The 14,728-nt window shown below is 36.6% G+C and overlaps 1 protein-coding gene across 3 annotated transcripts in view; it reads right to left on the bottom strand.

Annotated features, from left to right (window-relative positions):
* Positions 1–14,728, bottom strand: part of LOC149815952 (vacuole membrane protein KMS1-like) — an 84,250-nt gene that overhangs the window by 34,442 nt on the left and 35,080 nt on the right. For all 3 annotated transcript variants that reach the window (XM_089989443.1, XM_089989444.1, XM_089989442.1), the window contains exons 2-5: positions 8,827–9,038; positions 8,414–8,492; positions 5,335–5,640; positions 484–641 (exon numbers count right to left, since the gene is read on the bottom strand). In XM_089989443.1, coding sequence (XP_089845569.1) covers positions 484–641; positions 5,335–5,640; positions 8,414–8,492; positions 8,827–9,038 — 755 coding nt within the window. The remainder of the gene's footprint in view (positions 1–483; positions 642–5,334; positions 5,641–8,413; positions 8,493–8,826; positions 9,039–14,728) is intronic.

Raw genomic sequence — 14,728 nt, 5'->3', positions numbered from 1 at the left:
CGTTTCCTAGCGAAAAACAACCCAAAAGTGCCCATTTTCTCATGGTAGGCTGGCGGTAGGCAAAAAAAGTGGTAGGCAGCTATCACTTTAATTATATATATCAACCAGAGAATAAAATAAATTAAAATAAAATAATCATTAAGACATACTTGGGAGGTGTTCAAGTGCATCGACTTACCCAGAAAACTGGGATGCTGAAAAACTACACTGAGCAATTGCCCAGTTGAAATGCTGAGTCTTGGTTGTGAACTCCCAACACTCCTGTGCTTAGCACAAACATGACCAAGTTTGTGCCCATTTTTCTACCTAATGTTTCACATGGAGCTCAAATGTACTCAAAGAGAAAGAAAGAAGGAAAGAAAAACGTGCAACTTTAAGAAAATGCTGCAGAACAGATAACAGCAATTCTGCAACCAACTACAAAACAGAACAATATGCAATTCTTCTTGAATGACCACTGGCACCTAAAACAGAGAAACTAACCGAAGCTAGGGCTAATATTGTAAAGAAGTTCAAATGCTGAGAATGGGAAAGGAACCATCGTTTGACTTTCTTCAGGAAACCAGACAAAAATCCATCAGATTGATTGGAGGAAGAATCCCATTCTTCCATGGTTTCCAATTTGCCACCAGATATTCGAGCTGCAATTAAATATGTTGTTAGGTAAGGCACAATCCAGAGATAGATAATAACCTGACAAACATGCAACTGAAATGGAAGCTCTAAACAAAAAGGCAACTTGTGAAGAAGCAAGATCATGATATAAGCACTCAATAAGGAGACATTATTGTTTCACTTTATTTGAACCAAATATGATACAAAGCATTTATATAACTGACCAAGGTCCTGAAGCACATGAAAGATGGAGGATTAACCAAATAAGGATTCCAACAATTTAGCAAGTAAAATAGGATGTTCATCAATAGGAAGCTGTTATTGCATTTTTAAAAGAAAAAATTCTTTTTAATGTGTCAAATGTAACAACTAGAAGCAATTTGAAATGCAGATAATGATAAAAAAGCAACACTGACAGTATAGATACAACTGACCTAAATGACTTTTACTATACAGGAAAGCCCAGATGTGTTTTGCTTGCTGTACAATTATGAAACATTGACATTATTGCATCTCATGAGTTTTTTCTTGTGGTCATTTGAAGATGGTGAAAAAACAGTTTTTTCTTGATCAACTGCACAAGTAAAATGTTCATTGTAGAACTTGAAACAGCTGAAGTTTCCACTTAACTACAAGATGCTAAAGTAGAATGTATATGAAAAAAAAATATTCTAGTAAATTTATGTATAGTTTGAACCAGGGTTACCGGAAGCGCCTATAGGAGTGGGTAAGCACACTTCCCAAAAATGTGCTTCGGAAGTGCGAAATGCGGCGCTTCTGAAACATACAGGGAAGCGCCCATTTTAATTGGGAATTGTTCTTCCTGATAATAGGAAGTGTGCTTCCCCGTTAATGGGAAACACTCTTCCCAACAAAGGGAAGCTCGCTTCCCAAAATCAGGAAGCGAGTTTTCTTTTTTTAAGGGTTTGGACAGTTTTACCCCCCTTATTAAACTTTTTTTACCAAAAAAGAAGAAGCTATGTTTCTTAAGGCAAAATGGTCATTTTTAAAAAAATTGTGAAAAAAAAAAACAAATCACATAGGGTTTGTGTTTCATTTACAAATCTCTCTCTCTCCACCGACTTCTAGGCCTTCGGCGACCTCCTTCGACCTCCGGCGATGAGTGTCCTCAGATATGTACGCCAAATGTTGTAAATATCATACCATATTGTACGATATGTATTGTTACTATGGAGAATATCAATACAATACACAATCAGCCACACGAGCATCAATATTAAAGTGAGGCTATGTGCACACTTCCTGAGGCTCTATCTAATCTTCTCGATCTCCCACAAGTCTCTTGAGAACCTCAAAACTATAAAAAGAGCACCAAGGCTCTGATTCCATGGAATGAAATACAAAGATGTCTCTTATGAACATACTCAATCACAATGACCACTAATGGGTCAATTACACAATCACAAATACACACAAATCACTCACTTAAGGGCATACAACAAACCTAAAAATAGGATTTGTATTCACCAAAAGCTTTTAATTAAAAAACTTACATGATATGAGCTTTGAACCCCTTTATTTACACAAGGGAACCAAGAGAGAGTCGCTAGGGTCTTCCCAATGACTAGAAATGTAGCCGATGGGAAGATCTCAATGGCTATATGGTCAAAAGACCATTAAGCCCAACCTTAATCTAGGATTTACAAAAAATACAAATAAATGAAAAATAAAAATAAGAAAAATGTACAATGTGTACAATGACCATAATACCCTTGTATTTACAAATGACTAAAATACCCCTATATACAATAACACACACACACATTATATGTGTGTGTGTGTGTGTGTGTGGGTGGGGGGGGGGGGGGGGGGCACGGAATCAAAGTGGTTGCTCAATCCTCTTAAGGCCCTCCGTGGATATTCAATTAGAAATGCTAAAGAAAAGGGAGCTAAGTCATGCCTTATAGGACCATCAAGCTCCTATCTAAACTAAGACAGCCAAGGGTCAAGAAAGAAATAGGTTGATCATGAACCTGAATCTTAACTTCGGCAGTCCGAGCTATTAAAGAATGTAACCTATGTCACATGGGTGCGGGTGTGGGTGCGGGGATTCGGCACTTCCAAAAAACCCGGGTGCGGGGGTGCGGCAGGGGCAAAAATGTTTATATATATAAGGGGGTCCGGGGGTTCCCCCGACGCGGGTCGGGGGTCCAATTTTTTTGTTGGTGTGTTTGTTTGAAGACTCGTTACCCACGTTCTGCTTGTTGTGTACTTTGAGGCAACGGGACAAAATTGATGAAACGAAAGGATTGACAATCTGATCGACCCAGCCTGCTGCGTTCTGCTGACTGTCATGATTCAATCATGTCTGAAACTCCCTGGTCTTCACGAAAAAAAATATAAGCGCAAGGTTTGATGTGGTTTGTTGGAGAGAGAGTCTTCATGAGGCCTACGACTCCACTGCCACGCCATAGGATTCTTCAAATTTCATTTTATATACAGCTGCACGACAGCTAAAAGAAATTTATTGGATTGGACATGTGGAAAAGAGAGGTCTACACAAGGCTACAGTTAGAGCACCCATCTCGTCAGGAGAACAGTGAATACTAATAGCCAGCAAGGCTACCACCATCATTATCATTTATTATGGAGAGAGAAAATCCTTTACGAAAAAGAAGGATCTGGATTGAAAAGGCTCTTCAATTTTAGATGGTTTTAAAAGTGCCCCTTTATAAAACAAGAGCAGCAGCAGCAAGCAGCTGCAACGGGACAAAATTGATGAAACGAAAGGATTGACAATCTGATCGACCCAGCCTGTTGTGTTCTGCTGACTGTCATGATTCAATCATGTCTGAAACTCCCTGGTCTTCACGAAAAAAAATATAAGCGCAAGGTTTGATGTGGTTTGTTGGAGAGAGAATCTTCATGAGGCCTACGACTCCACTGCCACGCCATAGGATTCTTCAAATTTCATTTTATATACAGTTGCACGACAGCTAAAAGAAATTTATTGGATTGGACATGTGGAAAAGAGAGGTCTACACAAGGCTACAGCTAGAGCACCCATCTCGTCAAGAGAACAGTGAATACTAATAGCCAGCAAGGCTACCACCATTATTATCATTTATTATGGAGAGAGAAAATCCTTTACGAAAAAGAAGGATCTGGATTGAAAAGGCTCTTCAATTTTAGATGGTTTTAAAAGTGCCCCTTTATAAAACAAGAGCAGCAGCAGCAAGCAGAAGTCAGCAGAATTTTTTTTTTAAATTTCCGCAGCCCATTTCATAGGGCAGATTTTTTTTTTAAAAAAATCCAAAAAAAATGGACCTAAATGATCCTGGGTGCGGTCAACGCACCCAGGATCGGGTTGACCGCACCCGCGTCGAGTCGCGTCGACGCGGGTGCGGCACCCTGCTAGCCGAATCCCTATGACATAGAATGTAACTAAAATGTAACAACTCCCTCTAAGACAATGATTACACAAAAGCACATGGCCGAGATGCACAGTATGTGGAAGAAAGAGTAGGGTATATAGCATAGTCACTTGTATCGTTAAAGGTAATTTCTTGGCAAGGGTATTTCTCGGAGAGATTTTCAAAAGTTGATAAATCTCAGGAGTTAAAAAAATGAAAAAAATATAAATAACAACAAAAAACCAAAGAAAATAATAAGTTTTATATTATTTTTCTTTCAAAAATATAAATAAACATGTTTTAAAGGTTTTAAAATATAAAAGAAACAAAAAAATAGGAAATGCAAACTTAAAATTTTTAAAAAAAAAAACTCAAATATTGTGATATTATCGTGATATTTTTTATTTGCCGATATTTTGAAAATATCATGATATATTCCCAATATTATCGGCAAGCTTGAAATTGCCAATAATATTGCGATATATTCAAAATATCGGCGATATTGGTGACTGGTATATAGGCACATACGAGTAGCAACCAAAAAATGTCCAAGATTATCCAGCCACCAAGGCATTGTTGCCATGAAACAGCCACCTCAGAAAGGCACTCAGAAACCTCATTACATTCAACAAATTCAGAGGCTTGCCTTGAAATGGGAAACATTTTGGTGTATGACAAGCCAGCCACATTAAGGGCTGAAACAACAACAGTGCCCATTCTAAATAAATACTCCTTCATCGGGATGAAAAACTAGGTATGGAAAAAGAACCGCCAACAGATACTTTTTCTGCTACACAACATTCTTCCATGGAATTTTTATACCCTATTTTTTCCTTTTTCACTGGTTTCTTCCATTCATGTAGCATAGCATTAGCATTTCTTTCAACTACTTTATCCTTTCATTAGAACCTTCTAACTGAGGGTGGTAGGCAGATAGCCAGATAGTCACCAATCTAGTGGAACTGTGGAAGAAGGTGGCATCACTTGTAGTGAACTGAAACCATCTGTGGTCTTGGTTCAATATCAATTAGAAGCCAAAGACTCAACTTGAATCAGAAGATTTCAAATGCCAGCAAGATAAATGGTCTCAAGCAAGAAAAGGAACAGCAACAAGCATGACAAAGACCAAATTGTATACAAACACTTAGAACATGGGTTGATTCCCTAACTTTGTTCCATTAGACAGAGCAAAAACAGAAAAGACTCTCTTATTACTCCAAATTGTAGCCTGTAATAGCACACATACTGTTTTCTAGATGCTTAGCTACTTTATTATATTGAGACAACAAAACAATAATATGTAGGAAATTCAACAAGATTAACACAATAGACACAGGATATATACCTGCTCTGGAAATAAAATATGGAGGAAGCTCCCCAAGTGCTGTTCCAATGCCCCATAAAACAGCTTCAATTTGAACCTGGGGCAAGATGCTGCTAACAGGAACCCTAACAAGTGTATCAGGCAACACAGGGAATGTAGGAGGACCAAATTCAGAGCAGTCCTTCTCAAGCCATGAAGGACTTATTTTTAATTGAATTGTGTCGTATGGAGCAGTTTTCAAATCAACTCGGCCACACTGCATAGCTTTTACAGTAAATAATGCAATATGGGGGCCCAGATATAGAACAAATGTGTGCAATCCAGATCCTGCCATGCATATACACTCAAACAGGTTAGTTATGTTAAACAAAATATCAGAATACTCTGAATAAACTTGATCAAAGCTTCTCAACCAAAATATTTACACATACTAAGTAAACTAAAACAGTACGTCAGTAACTGGAATCAGGAATAATATCTATGCAGAACAAATTATCTCATTCATGAGAGGATTGTAAATTAATGAATGACCAATTACTCTAAATATCAATCACTTCACAACAACCATTATGATTATGATCATGCCAATCATTATCAAGCGAACATTTTCCTACTGCTCAATCAACTGTCAAGACATTTGGTAGGCTGTCACAATATTAACTAAAATAGCTTTTCAAATCTTAGGAAAGCATACAATTAAACATCTTAAGTAACCTGAGTGTCTTGGGTAGAGCTACATTATTGTCCACAAGGAAACCAAAGATCATAGACAATATGGTACATGTTTATGCAAGTTTAGGTTCCTCTGACCACTGACCAGTTAACAGTTAGTAAAACCATAATAAAAAGTCAGATAACAAAAAAGGCAGTGAAGAAGCCAAGTTCTGTAGCTTTAATGCATTAAGATACTCAAACAATGAAACACTTTGGGATCACAACAGAAACTAGAGTCACCTGTTTGTGTTGATGGGCACAAGAGCACCCGTGTATGCCAAATTGTGATGTTGTCCTGGAGAAAGACATTTCATTTGGTGGAATATTTGCAACATTATTTGGTTCAGCTAATTGATGGGAGACATTGTCTTAGATTTGACAAGAGTGCTGACATCATCCCAATGCAGTTTGGATCTAATCATGGCTTGTCCCAGATGGATTGCAAGCTATGTCACACGGACTCTTCTAACAGGGGACCGCACCCAGGCGGGTGCGACAGTTGGACACAGCTTCCTTTGTGTTAGGTGAAGTCAACCATACTGAGGTCCATTTCTATCCAAAAGTAGATTCAGTTAACCCTAATCAAGTCCATTTTTATCTATATTACATATATAAATATATAAATGCACACACATACACGTAGTGTTAACTTAAAACTGTTAAAAATTATATATATATATACCCTCCCCGCACCCAAGTTTTTTTAAAGTGTCGCATCGCCGCACCCGTACCCACACCTATGTGACATAGATTGCAAGGTGTATCATGGCTGGCTGAGGTGGCTAAACATTATGGCATGCCATTATTTACCCTAGCATTTTGAGTGGCTGACAGCTTGCAATATATCAACTGGTCATGCCAACTATTACATAACCAGGTTAATTGAGAGTGCATCATAGGTCTGCCCATATTTAAACAGCATTTAGTGGGCAAGTGGTCCATAATTGGCTAATGAACATGCACATTGCAATGACAAATTTTCTCCTCCATTTGTGCAGGCTTATATAGCTCAAGTACATCATTTCAGCATAGACGTGATACATGATGCCCCATTTGGGTTGATATTTATCACATCCAAAGTGAGTAAACAATTTGCATGAATGGAGTCGACAAGACTGCTTAAGTAACTTACTGCACAAACATAATTGGCATGAGGACACTAAAGCTTCTGAGAATTACACCCCACCAAGAGATCTACCTTAATAAAGTTATGATTGATACATAAGGAATCCTTCATGTAACAAAGGGTCCCATACCTCATAGAATACCCCAGAAAGGGTACAACAAAGAAAATCAATCATAGCCTATCTTGGGGAATATCTTTTGATTTTTAACATGAAAGCTAGATGTTGGCATTCCAACAAATCATATTTCTTCATCAGTATTAAAAAGATAAAAGGGGAGCCTTTATGGAAATCCTGATTCTATTTGCAATTTTGCACCATATATTAGATGCCCATCCCTATAATAAAGATGTTGACCTCAATAACATCTGTATATCATATTTACATGTATCATAGTCGTATGTCTAGTATGTAGTTGTAACAATTGGTCAAAATACTGTTCAAGAATAATACAAAAAGGAATAAATATGCTAACTTAGCCTTTGACAATAAAATGGCAAACATTTGCTTTTGTGTTTAAACAGATGATGGCGTCATGACGTAGCTCTAACATTTTATGTCTATATATATCTATGTTACATACATACATAGCCATTGATATCGCCGATATTTTGAAAATATCACGATATTATTGGTAATTTAAGGTAAGCTGATAATATTGCGATATTTTCAAAATATCACCTGAAATCAAAATATGGTGATAATGAAGCGATATTATCATGATAATTTAAAAAATATATCATTTTATATATTTTATGCCCATTTTTGTAGTTTTTTTTCTTTTGCATTTTAAAAACTTTTCAAACTTATTTCCTTATCATTTTTAAAGAAAAATGCTACAAAATCTATTATTTTCTTATCTTTCTTATTGTTTTTTATATTTTTTATTTTAAAACTCCTGAGATTTTCCGGAGAAAAAACACTTACTGAAAATCTCTCCAAGAAAAACCCTCGACGAGAAATTACCTTGAAAGATATATATATATATATATACATATTTTATTTATTTATTTATATTTATATAAATATATATGTATGTATGTATGTAGGTATGTATGTAAATGTGTGTGAGTGAGTGACCAGACTACAAGAAAGTACTAACATGCATAGATGCTACAAAAGAAAACCTTGTGATCACCAACAAATATTTAATTTTTCAGAGGGGAAAGTGGCCTCCCAAATGAGAAAGAAAACTGCCAAAGACTTCTGAAAAAGATGGAAAGGGTATCATGGTTGAACTAGGTAACTTATACTCAACTCACCCAGTCCAATTGATGACGCAACTCCAAGAGCCAACCACCACACTCCATATCTGACATAGAATAGAAACTCCTGAACATGCTGCACAATCAATAGTGAACACAATTATAACTTCATTCAACTAAATAAATTTCAGAAATGTCAGACAATTAATGATAAATTTGGTTCCTCCAATGCCTGCAGCAGACATTGTTCTTATCTTTAGATATCCTAGAATGAACCTTCAATATTGCATTGGTCAAAGGACAATTCAAGAAGATGCTTCAAATCGCTGAAATCGCAAATATCTATAGCCATATAATAATAATCATCTATAAAACTATAAATCACATCATTGGGGTCACATATTAGCCTTCCCAAACTTACTAGAGGAATCATTTAGACTGAAACCTGGTCCAAAATAAACATTGAATACCTTTTCATGATGCCCATCTGCAGTTATAAAATATTGTCCAAATGCAGCTGTAATGAATAGCAGTAGCAGCAACCACCCTCCTTTTGTTAGAATATATACTGTGGATTGCTTAAGATATTGCAGAGTAGCAAGAATAAAATATTTCAAAGTCTTAAGGGGTTGTGTTGTTAAAGTCAAATTCTCTAGCTCCAACTGATGCCTGTCACGCAGACCTGCAAAAACAAGCATTTACACAAGATCTATAGATTAGGAGTGGTAGTTAATCATTCCTTGTGAAGAACGGATAGAGGGGCAATGGGGGCATCAATGATTCCAATATGAAATCTAAATGGAAGGAGCATAAAAATAAATAAAAAATGTGTTTTGTTCCTCTTCAACACAGAAACAGAGATTTTTTTTATTTTTGCAAACAAATATACAGAAAGAAAGAAAGGAAAACCTTAAATATATTCGAGACGAAGCTGTGATGAGTTGTGGAGCCTGATTCCAGACCCCCCCCCCCCCGGTGCAGGTCCCTGCGGGGGTCAGGGGGGCCACCCCTGGCGGGGGGCCATAGGGGGGCAGCGCCCCCCCGGAAGATTTTTTTGGGGGCCTTATGTTTGGGACCCGGTTTCTTATGGATCAGACCCGACTTGTTTAGGTTTAGGGTTGTCGCCCTGGCCTTATAAATACTTTATTTTCTTTCTCTCTTGTAACAGTCGAAAAAGAGCAATAAAGGTTTTCCTTTGGGCGGCCGTGGTTTTTTTCTCTCTCTTGGTTTTGAGGGGAGGTTTTTCCACGTAAATCTCTGTGTCCCTCTTCTTTGTATTTTGATTATTCTTGTTTCTTCACTTTCTTGTTTGAGCGTTCCCTAACAAGCTGTTCTCCTCAAGAAGTTGGGGATATTAAGATTTTCCCACATGGTTTGCTATGTGTTCCTTCTTATCCATTGTAATTAATTTGTCATGACATGGCCATTTTTTCCTTCCTCAGTTGCACAACTGATGGGCTGAATCAAGGCCTTAAATTGAAGCACCTTCCTGGATAGGCAGACTAAATGGAATCGAACAAATAATGCACCACAAATAAACTGTCAAATAATGAAAATATCACTTCACTATCTCAATATCGCAGCACTTTTATCTAAAAAGCCTTCTTTTTCTCCACTGTTAAGGGAGACTGATAAAAATCAAGGAAATTCTCTTTGGAAGACAATACGAATAAAGAGCTATTAGAACCTTACCAACAAGAACAAGTTAAATTAATCAAGACATAAACATTTCTGGCATAAAGGTAGCAAAAGAACATACTCATACAGACCAGACAGCAACACATTGCAGGTCAGCTTGTCAATGGGAACAGAAAGAAAGCAAAACATTGAAGAAAACTAGCAATATATTAATCATCTTTGGGAGCTAAAGCTTATTCTGATTTTTGATCGGCACTAAAACTTATTCTACACACACACACACACACAGAGAGAGAGAGAGATTTCAGATTTCAAGTATGGTTTCCTGCCTCCGATGGCCATGATGAGGTAATACTTGTGAGATTTCAGCTTCGGACACATTTTCTTAGCGAAGGTGATAACAGAGTATCTGGGGAGCAGATACTTAAACCAGCTTTCTTTCTTGAGTGTTGATTTCATGTCCAATAAAAACATTTACACCCATACATCTCTTTAAAGATGAAAAGACACAAAATTAAAGTCAAAGAAAGCAAGCAAATATCCAGTCCCAAGCTAGACAACAAATAATTGGATTTCAGCAAAAGAATGAGAGAAAAGAAAAACAGGAATCATCAAAGGTATAACAATTGGTACGTACAAATCTATGTCACATGGGTGCGGGTGCGGCACTTTCAAAAAACTTGGGTGCAGGGATACTGGGGTGCGGCAAAATATATATATATATATATATATATATATATATATATATATATATATATATATATATATATATATATATAGATATAGATAGATAGATAGATAGATATATTTTAAGTTTTAACAGTTAACAATAACACTAATGAAATAAAAAACAATTATCACAATATCATCAAATCAATTCATCATCATGCATGCACAATTTTATTTCAGGAATCTAATAAAAATATTTTATTTCAAGGAAAACGTCTAAACAGATTGTGTATACACAATTTTTTTCTACTTAACGATCAGTGTTAACAACCTGATAGCCAACAACAAAATCACATAAAACAGTCATAAAAAAATCAAATCACAGCATTAGCAAATGCAGAGTTCAGCCTCTTTCACGCACGCGCGATTACAGGATATTGCATCATCAATTCATCGAGAATTTTCGGAAAGCCCAAAACCCCCAAATAACATTATTGAAAAAATTTTGGAATTCCCAAAACCCCCAAATAACATTATTGAAAATGAGAGTGAGAAAGAGAGCGATTGAGAGTGAGAGACACTGAGAGTGACCGAGAGAAGAGAGAAGACAAACAGTGAGAGAGAGAGAGAGAGCGACTGAGAGTGAGAGAAGAGAGACCGTGAGAGTGAGGAAGAGCTCGTGAGAGTGAGAGAGAGAGAGAGAGACGTACTTGATAATTGAGGAGCGGACGGAAGGAGTCGGCTTCAGGAAGCAACCCTAATCCTCCTCCCCTCAGCCCTTTTCATCGGGCATTTTTTTTGTCCAAAAATTGGTAAATGACCCTGGGTGCATTGCCCACACCCAGGGTTTGGTTGACCGCAACGGCACACGCACCCGCATCGCGTCGATGCAGGTGCAGCACCCGGTTGGCTGAATCCGGGTGACTTAGGTACAAGTCCAATCACATATAAGACAATTGGGTCATTGGAAATCCCTTCTACTAGATATAAACTAATATAGCTCCATGAAACAAAAGAAAATACAATCTACACTACAAAGATGAGGGTCAATAGCAGCTACTCTTTTCCAGCGAGAAAAAAACTTGCCACTATTGATTAAGCAATAACAACGTGATTTTTGTCACCGCTAATTGATAGCTAATAGCAGGGACATAAATATTTCGCCATTACTCTACTACGGCCATGAATCTCGCCGCTATTAGCTTCATCAATCGACTTGACCCACAAAAAACCCATGAATGCATGATTTTGGTTATTACTTATCAAACCCCTGTTAGTTTTGATTGGTGATCTCTTTCTCTTTTGTTTCGTACAAAATATTTTCTGGATATTAAGGGTGATAGTGCCCAGATTTGAGAAAAAATCCTATTCTGATCGTATTTGTGAATTTTGATGCTTGTATAAGGTTGTATCCTGGTCGCTTTTTAGTAAGGAATTGAGAGAATGTGGTTTTTGCAAGTAAGCATGGGGTTTGGTGAAGATTTGAAGTGTTTCTGATGGAATGTTTGTGACGGTAGACTGTTCTTGGGTGATTTTGGCTATGGGCTTTGGTTATATGCATTTGCTTGCTGAGTTTTTGGCTTGATAATTCTGTACTCAGTTTGCAGCATATTTGGCGTGTTTTGACCTAATTTGGTGTTCCTTGGCCCTCAAATCAAGTGTTGATAGATTGAATTTCTATTTGACTGTGATTTTGAATAGGTGTTCTGTTTTGTTTGAGCCCTATTTTGCTGGTTACTGGTCATATACAACATATTGTGGTCTGGTTTGCTGTGTTTGTTTGTGATATACAACTATTGTGGTCTGGATTGCTGTGTTTGTTGATTTGTGCAGCAAAATAATTGTAGTTTGCTGTGTTTGTTGGTGATATACAACTATAGTGTTCGTTGATCCGATTTAGCTTCCACCCGATTTAGCTCATTCTGATGGTGATGTTGGGGCAAAGGACGACCAATTATAAAAAAGGGCATGGAAGAAAAGAATGAGAGTGTTAATGTAAGATTTGGAGATGCAGAGTATGGATCCCCGTACCCCCACCAGTTATTATTCAACGTACAGCCGGGGTTTTGAACCTGCACATTGTTTGGGTTGGGTTCGGGTTGACCCGGATATTATTCGGGTCAGTACTTTTTATGCCTACACCCAATCATCCGTTTTTTGGCAAAAATAAAAATGCACCTGCATTTTTAACTTTTTTAAAATGCATCTAAATTTTGTTGTGGTTAATAAAAAATCCATAGTTGTATCAACCAGTATCATGTACCAGGTGTATCAGTATCTGATATTGATAAAAAAATTGTTTTAGAAACCATAAATGTTTAAGAAACGTGTTCCAATTACTTAAAAAACTAGTCCAATAACTAGTGGAAACTCAATTATATGCATTATAAGTGTTAGACTTGTTGATATTACTAACATTGACATGCAAAAAGCAATTATTAATGCAAAAAACACTATTTTCATAAAGATTTTCAAACACTATGATAAAAATAAAATACAAATGATTCATCCAATGTGCATATTTAACTATTTTGATTTGTATGTACTATTATGAAAATTTAATGTATGGTAACTCATACCAATTCTTTCAAAGTGGTGCCAATGCTTATTGAAAACTCGCTAAAATCTTTTGAAACCATATCAGTACGTGTTTTAGTAAAAATTTACTTGAAAATTTTTAAATCCTCACATATTAGTGCTAGCACTTTGTATCCATCGCAACACCCGCACCCATTTCAAGCAACTATGAAAAAAATCTATGAACAATTATAACATTAAGGTTATGTTCGGCTGCTCCTTTCAAAACATGATTCAAAATCACATGTGATTCAAAATCACATGGGGTCTCATGTGATTTTGAATCTCAAGCAAATTAGAAAGTGACTCATTTGCAAAGGCAAATAAGATTCACTCTCACAACTTACCTTTTTATGTTCGACTGCTTATACAAATGAGATTCACTTTCTCATTCAAATGAGAAAGTGAATCGCATGTGTTTGTTGCTTGATTTTCTCATTGTAATACAATATTTGGCTAACCTATGATTGTCCTTAATTTCAATGAATTTTTATTAACTTTCAATAATGAAAGTCATATTTATGTGAATGTTAGAAACTTAGAATTTTAGGAGCATTTTTTTGAATTTTAGAAATGTGTGTTTTTATTTGTAAATGTCATTGATCAAAGATTCTCTTGTTGAATATAGTGGGGTCGCCATATGTGAATATGGATAAATCGTGGATACAAGTTCACGACAAAAGTTTTGAACATTATACATATGAAATTGATCGATTTATTGAAGTGTCATGTGTTCATGTCGATTCTGCTGGTAGAATGTGATGCCCATGTCGGGACTGCAAGAATAAAAAATATAAAGTTCTACCACTGATCAAACTACACTTGATTGGACATGGTTCTACCATAGAATATATTCAGTCTCATGTGAGTGTGGCCCAACCCACGTAGATACAATGCATGTACAGCATGATGAAAGTGAGGATACGACAGAGGTTCATGATCAGATCGAAGAAATGTTGAACGATGTTATTATGAGGACAACATTGAATCCAACTCTAGACGATAATGGCAAACGCAGGCCCCTTCAAGACTTAATGGGTGATGCCCGGAGCTATCTAAATCCTGGTTGTACAAAGTTAACAAAATTAGTTTTCATTCTGAAGTTGTTACATATCAAATCAATGAACAATTGGAGTAACAAATCGTTCGATATGTTGATTGATTTGTTGAAAGAGGCGTTGACCAAATGGAAAAGATTGTCAAACTCTTACTACAAGATGAATAAATTTGTGAATCGCTGATTACGTGAAGATAGATGCATGCATGAATGACTGCGTGCTTTTCTGAGAGGAGCATCAGAATAAAGAAATGTGCCCAAAGTGCAATGCTTAAAGATAAAAATCACACAAAGGCAAAAGAATGAAAGTTTCTCAAAAGGTGTTACAATATTTTTCCGTAAAGTCAAGGTCAGAGTGTTTGTTCATGACAACAAAAGCAATATCAAATATGAGGTGGCACAAGATCCGACGTGCAAGCAATGAAAATATA

This window comes from Nuphar pumila, chromosome 15 (genome assembly GCF_984573655.1).
Source record: "Nuphar pumila chromosome 15, dmNupPumi1.hap1.1, whole genome shotgun sequence".
NCBI classification, from domain to species: domain Eukaryota; kingdom Viridiplantae; phylum Streptophyta; class Magnoliopsida; order Nymphaeales; family Nymphaeaceae; genus Nuphar; species Nuphar pumila.
Note: the sequence above shows the minus strand (reverse complement) of the source record. Positions and strands in the feature narration are given on the sequence as shown.